General features: G+C 42.5%; 1 protein-coding gene across 1 annotated transcript in view; it reads right to left on the minus strand.

The window, feature by feature from the left end:
• Nucleotides 1-3,789: 3,789 nt before the first annotated feature.
• ACTR2 (actin related protein 2) overlaps nt 3,790-17,577 on the minus strand; it is a 101,136-nt gene continuing 87,348 nt past the window's right edge. The window contains exons 8-9 of the mRNA XM_077485957.1: nt 13,257-13,389; nt 3,790-6,151 (exon numbers count right to left, since the gene is read on the minus strand). Of these exons, the coding sequence (XP_077342083.1) occupies nt 5,981-6,151; nt 13,257-13,389 (304 nt within the window). The 3' untranslated portion in view covers nt 3,790-5,980. The remainder of the gene's footprint in view (nt 6,152-13,256; nt 13,390-17,577) is intronic.

Consider the following 17,577-nt stretch of genomic DNA (forward strand, 5'->3'; position numbering starts at 1 on the left):
TAATGCCAATTGTAAAGGAACATTTAACCCAAGCGCAGTTAGCACAGCAGAGAGTGTACAACCGTGGGGCCAAGACACGTACTTTTTCCCCGGGGGATAGGGTCTTGGTGCTAGTCCCTACGGTTGAAAGCAAATTTCTGGCCAAATGGCAAGGTCCATATGAAGTAATTGAAAAAATTAGTGAGGTGAACTACAGGGTTAGACAGCCAGGAAGGCGAAAGCCGGAGCAGATCTATCACGTCAATCTGCTGAAAGCCTGGAGGGATAGGGAATCCCTAGTCGCAGAGACTTTGTCACAAGTACAGCCTGATTGCTTAGTTCCTGAGGTTGGAATAGCAGACACCTTATCGAAACCCCAACAACAGGAGGTTAAAGAGTTTGTACTTCGTAACAAAGAGATTTTCTCTGAGCTTCCGGGACAAACATCTGGCGTAGAGCATGACATTATCACCCCGCCAGGAGAAAGGGTAAAACTAAAACCTTATAGAATACCAGAGGCCCGACGGGAGGCAATACGTGGGGAGGTTCAAAGGATGCTGGAATTGGGTGTGATAGAGGAGTCCCAGAGTGACTGGTCCAGTCCTATTGTACTAGTGCCCAAACCTGATAGGAGCTGGCGGTTTTGTAACGATTTTAGACAAATAAAGTTACAAAATTTGACACCTACCCCATGCCACGTATAGATGAGTTGGTTGACCGGCTGGGAACAGCCCGATATATGACAACTCTTGATCTCACCAAAGGGTATTGGCAAATTCCCCTGGCCGAGTCGGCCAAGGAGAAAACTGCGTTTGTAACCCCAGATGGGGCATTCCAATATAAGAGAATGCCGTTTGGGTTACAGAATGCACCGGCAACATTCCAGCGGAAAATGGATACGATTCTGAGGCCCCATCAGAAATATGCTGCAGCTTACCTGGATGATGTGATTATCCATAGCACAGACTGGGTCTCACATTTGCCAAAAGTACAAGCAGTCCTAGACTCTATCCGGGTTTACGGCCAATCCAAAGAAGTGTACCATTGGACAGGAGGAGGCCAAATATCTTGGGTACACTATTGGGAGGGGGGTGATAAAACCCCAAGTCAATAAAGTCGAGGCCATACAGAGTTGGCCACGTCCCAACAGCAAGAAACAGGTACGAGCCTTTCTGGGAATCGCTGGCTATTATCGACGATTCATTCCCCATTTTGCTTCTCAGGCTGTGCCCCTCACCAACCTGACAAAAGGGAAAGAGTCGGTTATGGTTAAATGGTCCCCAGAGGCTGAGGAAGCATTTCAGTCCTTAAAAACAGCCTTATGTAGCCAGCCAGTGTTGTACTCACCAGACTTCTCTAAGGACTTTGTTGTACAAAGTGATGCATCAGACGTTGGGTTAGGAGCAGTGTTATCCCAGGTCTGGAACGGGGAAGAGCACCCAGTCATTTACCTCAGAAGGAAGTTAAAATCCCATGAGGTAAATTACTCCACGATTGAGAAGGAATGTTTAGCAGTGAAGTGGGCTCTAGATTCCCTTCGGTACTATCTGCTAGGTAGGCACTTTGACCTGGTGACTGATCACGCTCCTTTAAAGTGGATGGCTCAAAACAAGGAGACCAATAGAAGGGTAAATAGGTGGTTCCTGGCCCTACAGGAATTTAACTTTACAGTTAAGCATCGCCCTGGTGTTAAAATGGGGAATGTGGATGCTTTGTCTCGGATACATGCGTGTCTGGCTGCTTGTGTTACAACCCCAAGGTTGAAACAAGAGGGGGGGGGGGGTATGTGGCAGCACGCAGGTAAAATCACCTGGTTGTATTCAGGATGGGAAATGTGTGCCCTAGATTCAGGCTTTATGCAGACTTTTACAATTAGAGGGGAAGAGTTAATGAGCCCAGCTGTAGTAAGTGGGCTCATTAAGACCTCTACAAAAAACCCCAGCATGCATAGGGAGATGCTCCATCCTGGAACCAGTTTTGTGTGTGTAGACTGGGGAGTCTGAGATCTGTTCTGTGCGGTGAGTTAACGCCTGTGTGGCAAACCCCTACAATAGAGAAAGGGACTGGGGCAGCACAAGGCTGCACCCAGTTGTTAGACAGGGAGTCTACGTGTGTAGTTAGAGGTCAAGCTGACCAGGATTTATTTTCTTGTTTTATTTTGTTTGGCTGTTATATGTATCACTGCATGTAGCCTAAATAAACCGTATCTTTTATTTTTTGCACCTACACCGCTGTCTGCTGTGCCTGACTTTGTGTTGTGAACCCATCCAGGGGGACACACACACCCGCTACCGAGCGAACCCCCTCACAATATATAATATATAATATATAATATATATATATATATATATATATATATATATATATATATATATATATATATATATATATATATATATATATATATATATATATAATATTTTTTTTTCCCTTAAATACCCATACTTCTTTAAATGAAAGTGTTAATGCCACAGCTTGCAAAGTTGCTCTAGACTTTCAACCTTACACAAAGACAGCTCCATAAACACATGGTGTGATTTTTGCTGTGGAGTAACTTGAGTGGCCTGCACAGAGCACTGACATCAATCCTATTAACACCGTTGTAGTGAAATGCTGAAAATGGTGAAAATGCTGATTAAAAGACAACAGCCAAAGCTTGTTTGTTGTACTTCTCCTGGGGATCACAGGAGTGCAGTTTGTTCTGCACTCCTGTGACCCATTTCAGCCAACAGTGGGCTGAAGCCCGTTGTCTGTTGACATCACGGAGCATGTCCAGGCTGGGGAAAGAGCATGATATGGTCGGGATTCACCCAGATTGATTGGACTGGCACCTGGTTCAGCCTCTCAGCGAGCTGTTGAGAGCCTGAGCAAGCTGCTCCCACCCCTTCCACAGCCCAGCAATCCAATGAGGCAGTGACTGACAGTCACCAGCTCTCTGCTTACGGAACACCGAGAACAGAGCGAACAGCAATGTTTAATCACTCAGTTCTCAGTCTTAGAGCCAGCAGGGGACCGATGCTGCATTTACCCAGCTAAGTCTGATTTTTAAGAATAGCCAGGTCTTCTGCCCCAACATCAGTACCAGACCTTACATAGACTCTTTAGGTTAAATAACCACAAATTCCCACAGAGACCCTGCTAAATCTTGTGGAAAGCCTCACCAGAAGAGTGGAAGCTGTTAGGTCTACAAAGTGGGAGCCAACTCTACACCAACATCCACATTATTTTGGAAGGGGATGTACAAGCTTATATGGATGTGATGGCCAGGTGTCTACAAATTTTTGGTCATATAATGGGATTGATTGACTAAAACTGGAGAGCGCACAATTTGGTGCAACTTGGGATAGAAACCAATCAGCTCCCAGGTTGTGTTTTTTGTCAAAAGCTTAACCGATCAAGCGGACATTAGAAGCAGATTGGCTACTATGCACAGCTACACCAGATTTTTCATTCTCCAGTTTTAGTAAATCAACCACAACGTGCATCAGGTCCTGGAACATCATAAATACTAATCCGTTTGCAGGTAAATCTGCTCTAATATATGTATTTAAATAGCATATTGAATCCACTTGCCTGGAGTTGCACACTTAAAAACACAATTTTTAACAGAGCTGTAAGCACTGGTATATTTATCGTTTTTGAGTATAATAAGGAAGAAAATGTTTTGGGTCTCTCAAGCTATCCACAGGTTATAGAGGGTGAGGTTAAGAAGAGATCACCACCCACTACACTAGGTGCACAATGGGTGAATGACGAAATGCCAGAAAGCAAGTGCCAGTTGTTTCCAAACTCAGAAAGATGACAAGGAGCTCAAGTAGAATGACCAATTTATTCCAAATTAGTTTAAAAATTACCTTAAAATGTCATGACATAGAAATTATGGAATAAAAAAAGAAAAACCACCTAAGATGCAATTCTTGGCCCTGATTTCTGAAGGATCATAATGTATATGTGGGAACGCTAGAAATATTTATACCAGCCATGCGTTCCTTACACATGTTTAGTAAATAAAATTTTCCAACTGTCATGGTCCTAACAGCAAGGCTGGGGAGGGTGTACGTGATATTTGATAGATCAGAGCAGATAGATTGCTGCCTAAATACATACCGGTACCACCTACCAGCTTAGCATGCCTAGCAGAAATTAAAGGGTTATTAATGTGCTATAAACTAACACTCTGAGTCTGTGCAATTTTAAAGACCAAGGATTTACCTAAATGGATATTTAAATTACAGATGTACTGTAGTTCACTTGTTTAAACCACCAACTGGATTCCTACCTTATCCCAAACCTGAGGACTCCAGTGACATGTTACAAGAAAATTGATCATCATGCCATGGAGTCATGGTTCTCCTACTCTATTCTCCATATAGATGAATATGGTTGAATAACTCCAGTAGGAAGGGAAACCCCATTATAATGGTTGCAGCAGGTAGGACTGGGAACTGTGCGAAATCTGCTGCTTCTAGTCAACACCGAAATCCCAGTTTCGGGGCAGTGACCCTTACAAATGTTACTCTACCATATTGCAAATTTCACCTTCAAGATAAGTTCTCTCAGTTCCCCCTTTACAAAAATTTGCTAAATTATCCCTTGACTGATTGTGATAGCCGTTTGTTGTCTATTAATGTTTTCCGTGACTTGCTGAACTTATAGGCAACAGAGATGATGTTGCCACAAAAACAGGAATTTGCCCAACTAAACAATCGATCCAATCCTCAAGGGACAAGCTTCACCTGTTTTGAGAGATAACCAAACTAAAAAGACTGCAGCTAAATGGATACAATCCCCTTTAATATTATTGCTCAACTTTGATCATATTTGTCCTTTGTGCTCCAGATTGCAAAAAAACAAAACAAATGCTCAGTAGCAGAATGAATGAGATTAGACATTACAGCAAAGCACAAACCACCAAGAAAAAAAAAAAATAAAGTCTACTGCATCACTTAGTAACACCTATCAAACAATTCTTCCTCTGCGTAGACCTGCACAGAATAAAACGCTGTAAATTCTATGGCAAACAATTGATCTTCAGAATACAGCATAACACTGCTCTGGTACTGCTCATACACAACTAATATATTCTCTTTTTTCTTATTTGAAACATCCCATCAAAAAGAAAAAAAAGTTTATTGGCACTGGAAAAGAGGCATTTTAGTCACTGTGCTGCCTTTAAAAAAAAAAAAAAAAATCAGGGGAAAATAAAGACAAACAAGAGTTTTTATCTTTACAGATACAATTCTCTATATTTAGAAATTATCAAATTATCACATACATGTTTAACTTTTAAATCTTCGTTGTTTCTGGGAATGAACTGGCAGCTGACCTTATCGCCTGGACAAGTGCTTTCGTTAAGCCACAGTGTAAAGGGAGGAAAAAAAGGGGGGAACCTCTATCCAATACACATTACAACGCATGGAAATGTACCATAAACATATCCAAACTTAAAACTAAAAAGATAAAAACAAAACAAATGATACAAGTGGATTGGCAATGAGGGTTCCAAGTGGAGTTGGAAGTATAAAAAAACATTTTTTTTTATTATGTTGCAGAAATGAGGGTCAGTGGGAAACCGCAGAGCAGACTGCAAAGTTATTCTTCCGCAGGATGTACTTCTATTTCATGGAACCGTTTTATTGAAAGGCGGCCAAACCACCCAGAGAGAGAGCAGAAGATAAAGCCAGCCGCCTTTAAGCAGCATACTATGTGAAAAAGCCTACTGTGCAACAGAGAATGGAGCAGATAGTTCTGTAGCTGAAGCTTTGTGTTTGTAAAGAAAATGGGCAAATAAATGAAAGTCTAATTTAGCCACGTTAAACATTGAACAAAGCTCCCCCCTCCCCAAGAAATTGGGACAAAAAAAAAAAAAAAAAAATCTGACCAAATAGGCCAGAAGGGCACAGACAGGCCTTCCCAAGTCATGTAGCTGAATGAGTTCAGAGATTGGCAATAGAGGAAATAAGGAAAGCTTTAGAGAAGCAATTGGAACTGGCAGTGGAATTTATCGGACAGTCACGCCGAGCTTCTCCAGCACACGCACACCCTTCTCCTGGTACTCCTCCCGGGTCATCCAGAAGTTGTCTTTGTCTTTCATGATGTCTGCTAAAACAGCTCCTCCTAGGAATACCATGTGCTTACGACGAGGAGGATCTTCTATACGAATCTTGAATTTCTGAAAAGACAGGAGGCATAATCGTCAGTATAAATGTCTTAATAAAAAAATTAAGAACTACCTTAAAATTACCAGGTCACTGTCACTACAGGGTCAAAAAAGCAAAAATCGCAATACATGCAGAAAAAGAAGGCCCTATTACTTACCTTTCTGATGGCCTGTGTCTTGAAATGCTGTCAAAAATACTTGCTGCCCAGGTGGCGCGAGTATTACACTAACTTGAGGTATAAAATACTTGTTTTCCCAGTTGCACATAGTGGTTCCTTCCACTGGCTCATACGTTTTGTAGTGACATATGAGCCCGCACAAGGAGAAACAGCCTATTGGGAGGGATAACAGGAATTCACACAACCAGATGTGTTAAATACCTGCAGGGGCTGGGTAGCAACATCACAGTGGTGTTTTAAGACACTGGCTGCCAGAAAGGTAGGTATAGCATCTCTGGTTTCTGCAAATAATGACATTTGCTCCCCCCCCCCCCTTTAGTAATAGGTCACTTTAATAACCAATATGAGTCTACAAGTAAAATCAAGCGCTGAATTAATAAAATGCAGGTAACACTGCAAAATTCAGTTTTGCAATACAGAGCCAAATTATCAAGCTATAATTATACAGAGGGACCTAAAAGTCCAATTTTCACCACCCGGCCTAAACACAACCATTGTGGTGTTGGCATACTATGGAGATGCCAACAGTTTTACAAGGGATAGCGTCCAGAGATGAGAGAGCCTAACCAACTCCACTAACAACTGAAATGTCACTTTAAAAAACAAAGCAAAAAAACAACACACACCACATACTAGATAGGTTTTCAAAACTCTGAAGCAGTAATACGATCTTACTAACAATCAAACTAAGAAAAATATACAGAAAGATAACATTTTTATTGAATGCCAAGTGCAGTAGACAAAGATTTAAAATACCACCAAGCAAACCATAAAAAACAGAAAGATGTACTCCATCTAGTGGCGAAATACTGTATGGATAAAATTCTGTCTTACAAAAGGGCTTGTGTAGAGATAGGGTGTGGTGCTGCGTTAGTAAGCATGATTCTTTTGCAAACAGCCAACATGAATTTAGTCCAAAAATGTCAGATTATGCATATCAACAGTGACATATCTGGGGTACTGCACTGCAATACTGATTCCTAGCATGTTTACAACGTAAACAAAGTTACAAGTATATCAGATGTAACTAACCCATTCCCAAGGTAAACAGTTATGGTCCTAGCCTAGAGCAAAGAGATGTTCAAATTAGCTGCATCTCACATTTTACGTGTTTTCAAGGGAAGCAACCCACTGATTTTAACCGTTTCCCCAAACAGTCATCAGTCATGGCATGCCTTGAATGTAACTGTCACAGCTGCTTGTTCTCTCAACCAAACTTTCAAGGGACCAGAGCGAGAACTGATCACATGTGCAACACCAAGGCAACTGCAGATCAAACAAAGGCTAAGATGGCTACTTTGTTCAACTTTAAAAGGCATGTACATGCTGGCAATCAGGTTATAGCTGCATTGATCTATAGGCACCATTCTAAACAAAGCTCATGAGTGCCTAAGGGCTACTCTCAAATGAAGCAATCATGTCTTGCTTGCTTCATCAATAAAAAGGATGGAAAACATTCGGCAGCAAGCAGAGAGGGAAAGAATATCTTTTTAAAAAGATAAACGGGTCAGACCAGCTATTACTGGAGTCTATACTTATACAGCATCACACACATTGATGTGCTAGCTCCAGACCTGCCACTGTTGCAGAAAGCTTGCAATGGCAACCTCAAGGACTGGTAGGTATTCTCTTCTGACCAGACAACTGGTGATCCTCTTTAACCATTATAAAACCAAGGATGGTGGTTCCTGAAAGTTATGCCTTTGAATATTTATATGTGGCCCAGATATTATGTTGAGCTACAAAATAAGCTTGGGCATAGTATCTGCAGATGTACAGTCCAATTTAAAAAAACAAAAAATATGTTAACTTACCTGTAAAATTCCATATCTTGGAGTACAGTACAGGACACAGGCAACATTCATACACACTGGATATTGGCATATACCTTTAGGTGACTGGATAATGGCAACCTTTTGAGAACACCCCGGGGCACCTCCTCTATACCCCTCCCCTACATGAGAATATATTAGTTGTGTATGAAATCTGTAGCAAGCAATGCAAAGTAAACTAAGGAAAGGAAGGGAAGGTGGTCTGCCCTGTACTCAAAAGATAAGAAATTTACAGGCAAGTCAAAATTCTTTTTATCCTAAAAGTGAAGTATGGCCAAAGCTTTTTTTGGCCATACTTCTCATGTGGGTTCACAGGAGATCACCTAGTTCTGTCAACATAATCATACACCATGGGACAAGCAATGAATACAAAAGATATGTTTTTGAAATGTCGCTCAACGCAAAAGATAAAAAAAAAAAAAAAAAAAAAAAAAGATTAAAAAATGAAAAAAAAAAAAAAATATGTCAAAATCCGGGCAGCTGCAGCTTAACCACATGCCGACTGCTGCACACCATTTTACGTAAGCAGAATGGCAGGGCAGGCAAAATGGGCAAACCCAGACTTCCCTTTGAAATTACCACCTAGCGCACACACAATGCAGGAGCATGCACGTGGGTCCCACAAACTTAATGTTCGCCAGCGGCCTGTGATTGTGGTGAGAAGAGGCAGAATGGGTAGATTCTGCCTAGCAACATGACAGGGATCTACTGTAGGTTAGGTCTTCTGGGAAAACTGCCATAGCTGTACATCGGCCCTTTAAATAGACATAGCAGGCGCTCGCCCGCTGCGTGACGTAGGAGCTGATGCACATGCCCGGCGGGCGGCCGCGTACGCTCCTGAGGGGGCACAGGGCCAAATCACAAAAAATGCTCTGGTCAGCAAGAGGGTAAATCCTTCCAGGCCTGAAGTGGTTAATGGTATGTTATACCCATGTGCATAAATCCTTGAAAATAAGAGCTCCACGACCCTATTAATGCACCATATCTGGGTTCAGAAATTAAGTGTTATAGTTCTTTCTGGCTGGTTAGTAGCATGGGTAAGCTGAGGGAAAGAGTCTGCTTTTCCCATGCCATCAAAAATGTTTTCATGGAGAGCCCTTGAAAGAAATTGGGGCGAAAGGCAAAATGGTCTTGAAGGAAGTGACCATTAGGCCTAGAGAACACTTAAAGATCCAAGAGAAATCTCTGTGGTTCTCTATGAGTTCGAGCATGAGCTCCTAGAGAAAGAATTTTCTTTTCTAGAAGAAACTTTTGCTTGGCATGTCCAAAGAGTCTGCAGATAGAAAGCACTTAAGGGTGCTCTTTAGAGGTGTCCAAAAAGAATGTCACATTTCGATTCATCTGACTACTATATTGTTTTACACTTTGCAACAGACCATTTTAATAGAGCTTTGGCCCAGAGAAGATGGCAGGGTTTCTGGATAATGTTCAGATCTAGCTTCTTCATTACATGATGGGGCTCATCTTTGCATTTTTGGATAGCACAGCAAACCGTCTTCACAGACAGCGATTTTTGGAGGTATTCCTGAGCCCATGCAGTGATGCCCATCACAGAATGATGCTTATTTAATGCAGTGGTGTCAGAGGGCCAGAAGAACACAGGCATTCAATATTGCGTTTCAGCATCGTTTCTTGTGCACAGAGATTTCTCGAGTATCTCAAGTTTTTTTGATATTATGTACTGTAGATGAGGATAGATTTAAAACCTTTGCATTTTTACGTTAAGGAAGATTATTCTGAAATTATTCAACAATTTTTAGATGCAGTTTTTCAGATTGTTGAACCTCTGCTCATCTTTACTTCTGAGACACTACTTCTAAGATGCTCTTTGTATAGCCAGTCATGTTACTGACAAATTAACCTAATTAGTTGCAAAATGTTTTTCCAGCTCTTCCTTGTTAGTACCACCACTTTGTGTTTGTCAGCTTTTTGTTGCCCTGTCCCAACTTTTTAGAGACATGTTGCTGCCATCCATTTTAAAATGATATTTTTTTCCTTTAAGTGGTACATTTTGTTCAGTCTAATCATTTGATGTTTTATTTTGGGAATAAAATATGGGTTTAGGATATTTGCAAATCAGTGTATTCTGTTTTTATGTAGATTTTACACAGTATCCTATTTTGGAATTGGGGTTGTTCTGACCTTGCAGTATTTTAAAATTTGAGGGAATCTGTTGCTTAGGCAGCCTTTGGTTAATCTGAAAGAAGAAAGCAGAGAGGGAACAGACTTCTGAATTCTCTACCCACTTAAAACGACTGATTGAACTCGCATGCCTGTGACCCAGAGAGCGACAAACTAATAGACTTCTCCCTACTCTTGGGAATGAGGGCACCTCTTCATTTGGGGGAAAATTTAGTGGGCCAAGCCTTGTGCCAAGGGGAAGGGGTGAACTTGGGCTTTGAAGCTGAAACCTGGGTAGTGCAAACGGGTGTTCTACATTTTCAGGAGCTGGTTCTCCTGAAGAGGCTTTTGAAAGTAAAACCTTTCTGCCAGTGACCTCTAAAAAATTGGATAAGTGCCTAACCAAACAGGCATCTTGCTTGGAAGCTCAGGCAAACAAAATGGAAAGCCGGCCACTCTGGAATACCTTCTGAAGTTTATTGATGTGACTCTTCAGTTACATCTAGAGGATAGTCATCTTTTGAGACTGGCAGTGTGGGGATTCCTGCTTCAAAAAACACTCTTCAGGTCAATTGGACAACAAAAACAAAAAAGAAAACTTGAGATGGGGATGACGTGGGACCAATATAATAACCGGATAATATATAAATAAAAAGGGACATGTAGGTGTTCGATGATTTAATGTGTATCGTTTATACAAAAAAAATATATATATTTTTTCTTTTACACTATTTATCTTCCCATGTATTCCCTCATCTAGATTGATTGTCCAGATCATTGATTTTAAACAATTGTGATATATTCAAAGAAAACTTCCCACCCACATTTACAGCTGTGTTTCCAATGAACTTTTTTGGAATTACGTCAATTGAGCAATGGGAGGGGACTGATCGTGTGTGTGTGTGTTATATATAAAGATATATTGTTTTTCTGTCTTAAATGTGCTGTGATCAAGGCTAGAGTTGCCGAAACATGTTAGCCGTTTGCTTTTACTGAACCATATTTCAATAAACTTCAGAAGCTATTCCAGATTGGCCGGCTCTTCATTTGTTTGCCTGAGCTATGCTACATGGATGTGTGGGAGGACATCCGAGCCTGAGCACCTGGGAAGGAACAGCCAACCTTTACTGAATGTCATTTTCCCTCACTGATCAGAGCGGTGCTTTTTTCGTGTTGCATCTTCCTTGGAAGGCCAGAAGTGCGAGGAGCCTTTTACAGGCAGGTTCAGCTGTCCAAGCTTTAAGGGTAGGTTCACACTGGTCTGACACGTGCTCCAACTTCCAGAGCACAAGTCGCATGCCATGTCAAAATCAATGGTTCCCTACGTGAGCCATCTTAACTGGTTCGACTTGTGTCGACTTGACTTTGAAAATGCTTCCTGCACTACTTTGGTCAGGCTTGGGCAGGATTTCAACCCACTGATTTGAATGGAAGTCGAGATCATCATCTTAACTGATCCAACTTGTGACATGCGACTTGTGCTCTGGGGATCTTGAGAGGAACCCCACGCAAAAAAAAAAAAAAAAAATACATACCATACCCTTATCCAAGTATGCAGCCCCGCAGGTCAGTAGGGGGGGGTGTCGATGTGTGAGAATCCACCCCTTGTGACGTCACTTCTTAAAGTGTTTCCAGAATCTAAAAAAGCCCCCTGCCCACAGACCCCCACAACCACTGCTCAGGGTTGTTGGCAAGAAGACCGTGTCCCAACATGCCCACTGCCCAAAAGCAACCCTTCACCATGTTGAGGGCACGTGGCCTGGTATGGTCCGGGGGAGTTTGGGTTCCTCGCTCATCTCTTACCCCCACCCCCTCTCCATTTTCCTAAACTGCATGCTTGAATAAGGTTCTGGTATGGACTGGGGGGGGGGGGGACGGACGACACCCCACGCTGTTTTTTTTTCGTAGTGCTCATTGCTTTGAGTCTGCAATCCTCAAATCTTCACCCTTTCGCTGAGAAAATACACCTGCAGAATTTTTCATTTTATACACTTCTGGGTGTGTTGGGTGCCTGGCTCTCCGCTGCAGTACTGTGACGCTACCTGCAAGACACATCAATAGTGTGCCCCAGGGGACATGTTGGTCCTGCTGCATTCAGTGGAAAGAAATATAGAACTACATTGGGAAGCAGGCATCTGATATACACCCAGAAGAATCGGAAGCTAAAGATTCTGCCAGCAGCTGTGCCCTACAAGAAAGTAAAGATTCGAGAAACATGCAGCAAAGCAGGTATTTATAATTCGTTTTTTTGCAGTTTTGTTATTCTTTAAATTCCAGAGTCTTTAATACACAATACAAAGGGTAATGTTATTCTGCAAAATGCAGTAACCATATCCCAAATAGTGTCAGATCACCAACCCATTAATGGTAATAAATTGTGCATGAACCTCTGCATGCCGATCACCAAAAATAAACTGATTAGATAAGTTAAAGCATTCCTCAGTTTTTTTTTCCCCCCACTTCCTTGTTGGTTGAAGCACTGGGGACATAGCCAACACCTTACAACAGCCTAGAAAGGCTACATCACCAATGGCATCAACAATCTGTCAAGCTGCTCTTATTGCTAAAGTAATGGCAAGGTGTAAATTCATGACCATACCAAATAACATAATCCACATGTGAGATCTGCTGCCAATTTCACCAATGCCTTTTCCTTCCCAGGGGAAAAAAAAAAAAAAAAAAAGACAGGCACTTATGACATCGACTTTGAAGATGGTGCCATGATTTAAAAAAAAAAAAAAAAAAAAAAGACAGGAGGGGGCAAAAGAGCATTAGGAAAGAGAGCCAAGATATGAGGCAAACAAAATGGTGTATATGGTTTTTAGTTTACTGGGTTTTTTTTGTATTGGTGGTGCTTTAACATAGGGAAGACTAAATACTGTATTCAAAAGTCAACTGGGATGTGATGTGATTTGTTGCACTGTAGAATGTTAATTACTAAATACAACAATTCTGGCCCAGTATCTGATACTTTAAAGTTCTTACCGATAGTTTCTCAACATCTCCTTTTAAGACTCGCTCTAAGTATAGTTGTTTAAGTTCTCTCTCCAGGCGAGATGGAAGACCTGGATACATTGTGGAGCCTCCAGACAGAACAATGTGCTTATAGAACTCTGGCCTGAAAACAAAAAAAGATAACCAAGAAATTATTATACATGGTGTAAGAAAATCTAAACAAGAATGTAGACCAACCTTTCAGCCCCATTGAAAGTGCACATTTCACTTATATGTGATGCTTGAGCAGACAAGCTCACTGGGATGACTATTAGTAATCTGAAAATCTCAAAGCAGACCACCACATGTAGGTGTACACACTAAACACGCACACATCATAACACGGCCCAAAGTCAAGGAATATTTAGACGCTATGCAGCTGAGAAGAAGAGGACAGAGAATAGAATTAACCTGACGTTACTAAAAAGGGGTTATCTTCTACCCCATTCTTGGTCATCATCAGCAAGCATTATTCATGTTGCTTCCAGCAATTGCAGAGGAAGGGTTAGCACTGAGCCAGTCGGGTCTGCACTGCACTGTGCTATTAATCTAACAGAGGGAATAAAAAAAAAGGGAAGGGTGCTGCCCTTTCACTGCACAATCACAGGGTGGAGAAGGTCTTTGAGCATGCTGTTTAACTGCTGTATAAAATCCTAGGGTTGAAATAAAAATAAAAAAAATCCTAGGGTAGCCCAAGACATATCTGTCATCTGGTAGGGATGTCTGGATCAAAAACACAGAATTACAAATCCCCTGGCAGTTGAAAACACCCACGGTTATTTTTTCGAAAACAGTATGGATGGGCAAGGCTCCACCCACACAGCCACGTCATTCATTCATAGATTTGTTGTAGTTTGAATGGGCTGCATTTAATTTTTTTGAAAGGTGAACTTAGCCTTTAAACTCATAGCCAAGATTAAATAGTTACGTGGACCCATCTATTATGAAACAGAGTTGATACTTACTAAAGAGATAATCACAGCAAGATCTCACACTTGCAGTGGGTATTTGGCAGGCAGAAAGGAGGAGTTATGCAGGCCATACACGGTCGAATTTCGAACAAATTTTCTTTTCAAAATCAGAAAATTCGTTTTTTTTTTGTGATCCGATGATGCCACCATTGATTTTCGAAATTCAGCCGACCAAGCCTTCAATTTCACCTCATGTTGCTACAGAAAATAATTTTCTTGGCTGGGAATCTTCTTTTCTCTCCGTACATTTTCTTTTATCTCCGTACATTTTCTTTTCTTATTACGTTTCTCGCACGATTCTCCCATCATTGATTAGAAAATCGTTTGTTTTTCTAAAAATTTCCAACATGTCCGATTCCTCAAATTTTATTTCTGCACGAAAATCGGCTGTTGCTGCAGCCCACTAATGGTGCGAAATTCATACGAAAATTCTAAGATATGATTTTCGAAAGAAAATTCTTTCGAAATTCGAACCGTGTATGGCCGGCATTATATAACCTCCTTGCTGGGTGTTCATTAAAGGATAGGCTGGAAGTAAACATGTGTCTGAAGTTGATATGTTGAAAGTAGAAAAAAATGGGCATTGCAGCTTCTTTATGGAACTGCATAGCCGCAGTTGGGTCACAGTGCCCATTCTGACATATGTCCACAGACAAAAGTGCCTGCAATGGACATGTGAGCATCAGGACTGGACCACAGAGAATTGGAAGTTAGCCTGGCCTGATGAATCACTTTTTTTTTTAAATCATGTGATGGCAGGGTGTGTGTGCATCCCTTACCTGGAGAAGAGATGACACCAGGATGCAGTATGGGAAAAAGGCAAGCTGACAGAGGCATTGGGATGCTTAGGGCAATGCTCTCCTGGCAAACCCTGGGTTCTGCAATGCATGTGGATGTTACTTTGGCACGTAGCACCTATCTAAACATTGTTGCTTTTCGTGGTTCCGGTCCAGTATTTCCTAACAGCGGTGCACCTTTTCAGCAGGATAATGTGCCCTGCAACACTGCAAAAATGTTTTAAAGAACACAATGATGCGTGCATGGTTGATTTAGCCTCCAAATTATTTAGATCTCAGTCCAATAAAGTATTTGTGGAATGTGCTGGAAAAACAAGTCCAATCCATGGAGACCCCACAGTACAATTTACAGGACTTAAAGCGGGACTGTACTGGGGAAAAAAACATTAAAAGCCAGCAGCTATAAATACTACAGCTGCTGACTTAATAAATGGACACTCACCTGTCCCGGGGTCCAGCGATGCTGGCAGCCGAGGCCGATCGATCGGCTCTCAGCTGCTGCCGCCACCATTCTAGGTGAGGGAATCAGGAAGTGAAGCGAACCGGCTTCACTTCCCGGTTCCCTACTGCGTATGCGCGAGTTGCGCAGCGCAATAGGAATTGTCTGCGCTGTCTCTGGGACCCGTGTGTGTCCCAGCAGACAGCGCAGCAGGACAGGAAGAGGCATAGACTCCCACGGGAGTCTATGCCCGGAAGTGGGTGTAAATACCTGTCTTTGACAGGTATCTGCACCCCCCCTCCCCCGTGAAAGGTGCCAATTGTGACAACGGAGGGGGGGGGGGGGGGGTTCCGATCAGCGGAAGTTCCACTTTAGGGTGGAACCCCGCTTTAAAGGGTCTGCTATTGATGGCTTGGTGCCAGATACTACAGCGCACCTTCAGAGGTCTAGTGGTGTCCAAACCTTGATTGGTCAGAGTTTTTTGGGCTACAGAAGGAGGACCTACTCAATATTAGGTGGGTGCTCATAACATTATGGCTGCTGTAGCAATAGTACTAGTAATGAAACATTAGAAAAGCAAGCAGAAACTTGTGCCAAGGTGAGCCCTGTGGAGCATCCAATGGCCGAAGCAACATTAAAAAGGCAGTACCCATAGCATGGGTTCCAGGTACAGTTACCAAGGTTTTACTGAGGTTTAGCCAATCTGGATGCACTGCTTCTGTTGTAGAAGACAATGCGGGACACAGCTGAAGAGTTGATTGTGGAACATAAAAAAATAAGCAAAAAAACTGAGGACTCGAGTGGGGTAGGGTTAAAGGGTAGGAGGGTAGGGGTCCTCAAAAGCTTTGCCAGGGTCCATTCACCTAAAAGGTATGAGCCTATAGCCCTACGACAGTGATAACTTTGCCTATGTCCTCTGCTGTTCGATTAAGATACAAGTGTGTGATCACCCTCTTAAACTGGTTGTTACTTGTCAAAATAAATTCACTGGCAGCCCCTTGATTTTATCCAGGCATAACACTCCAAGTGTTTTTTTTTTTTTTTTCTTATTCAAAACAAAGCCTCTGAATACCCTTTTTCAGATATTTTTAGGCCGATCACGCGACTTCCAGCCGCTCTCCTACTCCAATCCAGGGCCACAGTGGTAGGGGCAGAGATGTCTGATGTCAACAGGAGAGGTCATGTGGCCACTTGGCCCCTCCTACTGCAGCCCTGGATCAGAATAGGAGAGCTACCCGGAGTCAAGATGCTTAGGGTAATGCTCTCCTGGCAAACCCTGGGTTCTGCAATGCATGTGGATGTTACTTTGGCACGTAGCACCTATCTAAACATTGTTGCTTTTCGTGGTTCCGGTCCAGTATTTCCTAACAGCGGTGCACCTTTTCAGCAGGATAATGTGCCCTGCAACACTGCAAAAATGTTTTAAAGAACACAATGATGCGTGCATGGTTGATTTAGCCTCCAAATTATTTAGATCTCAGTCCAATAAAGTATTTGTGGAATGTGCTGGAAAAACAAGTCCAATCCATGGAGACCCCACAGTACAATTTACAGGACTTAAAGCGGGACTGTACTGGGGAAAAAAACATTAAAAGCCAGCAGCTATAAATACTACAGCTGCTGACTTAATAAATGGACACTCACCTGTCCCGGGGTCCAGCGATGCTGGCAGCCGAGGCCGATCGATCGGCTCTCAGCTGCTGCCGCCACCATTCTAGGTGAGGGAATCAGGAAGTGAAGCGAACCGGCTTCACTTCCCGGTTCCCTACTGCGTATGCGCGAGTTGCGCAGCGCAATAGGAATTGTCTGCGCTGTCTCTGGGACCCGTGTGTGTCCCAGCAGACAGCGCAGCAGGACAGGAAGAGGCATAGACTCCCACGGGAGTCTATGCCCGGAAGTGGGTGTAAATACCTGTCTTTGACAGGTATCTGCACCCCCCCTCCCCCGTGAAAGGTGCCAATTGTGACAACGGAGGGGGGGGGGGGGGTTCCGATCAGCGGAAGTTCCACTTTAGGGTGGAACCCCGCTTTAAAGGGTCTGCTATTGATGGCTTGGTGCCAGATACTACAGCGCACCTTCAGAGGTCTAGTGGTGTCCAAACCTTG

Source organism: Lithobates pipiens, unplaced genomic scaffold (genome assembly GCF_037356315.1).
Source record: "Lithobates pipiens isolate NorthernLeopardFrog02 unplaced genomic scaffold, aLitPip1_a1.2 Scaffold_18, whole genome shotgun sequence".
Classification (NCBI taxonomy): domain Eukaryota; kingdom Metazoa; phylum Chordata; class Amphibia; order Anura; family Ranidae; genus Lithobates; species Lithobates pipiens.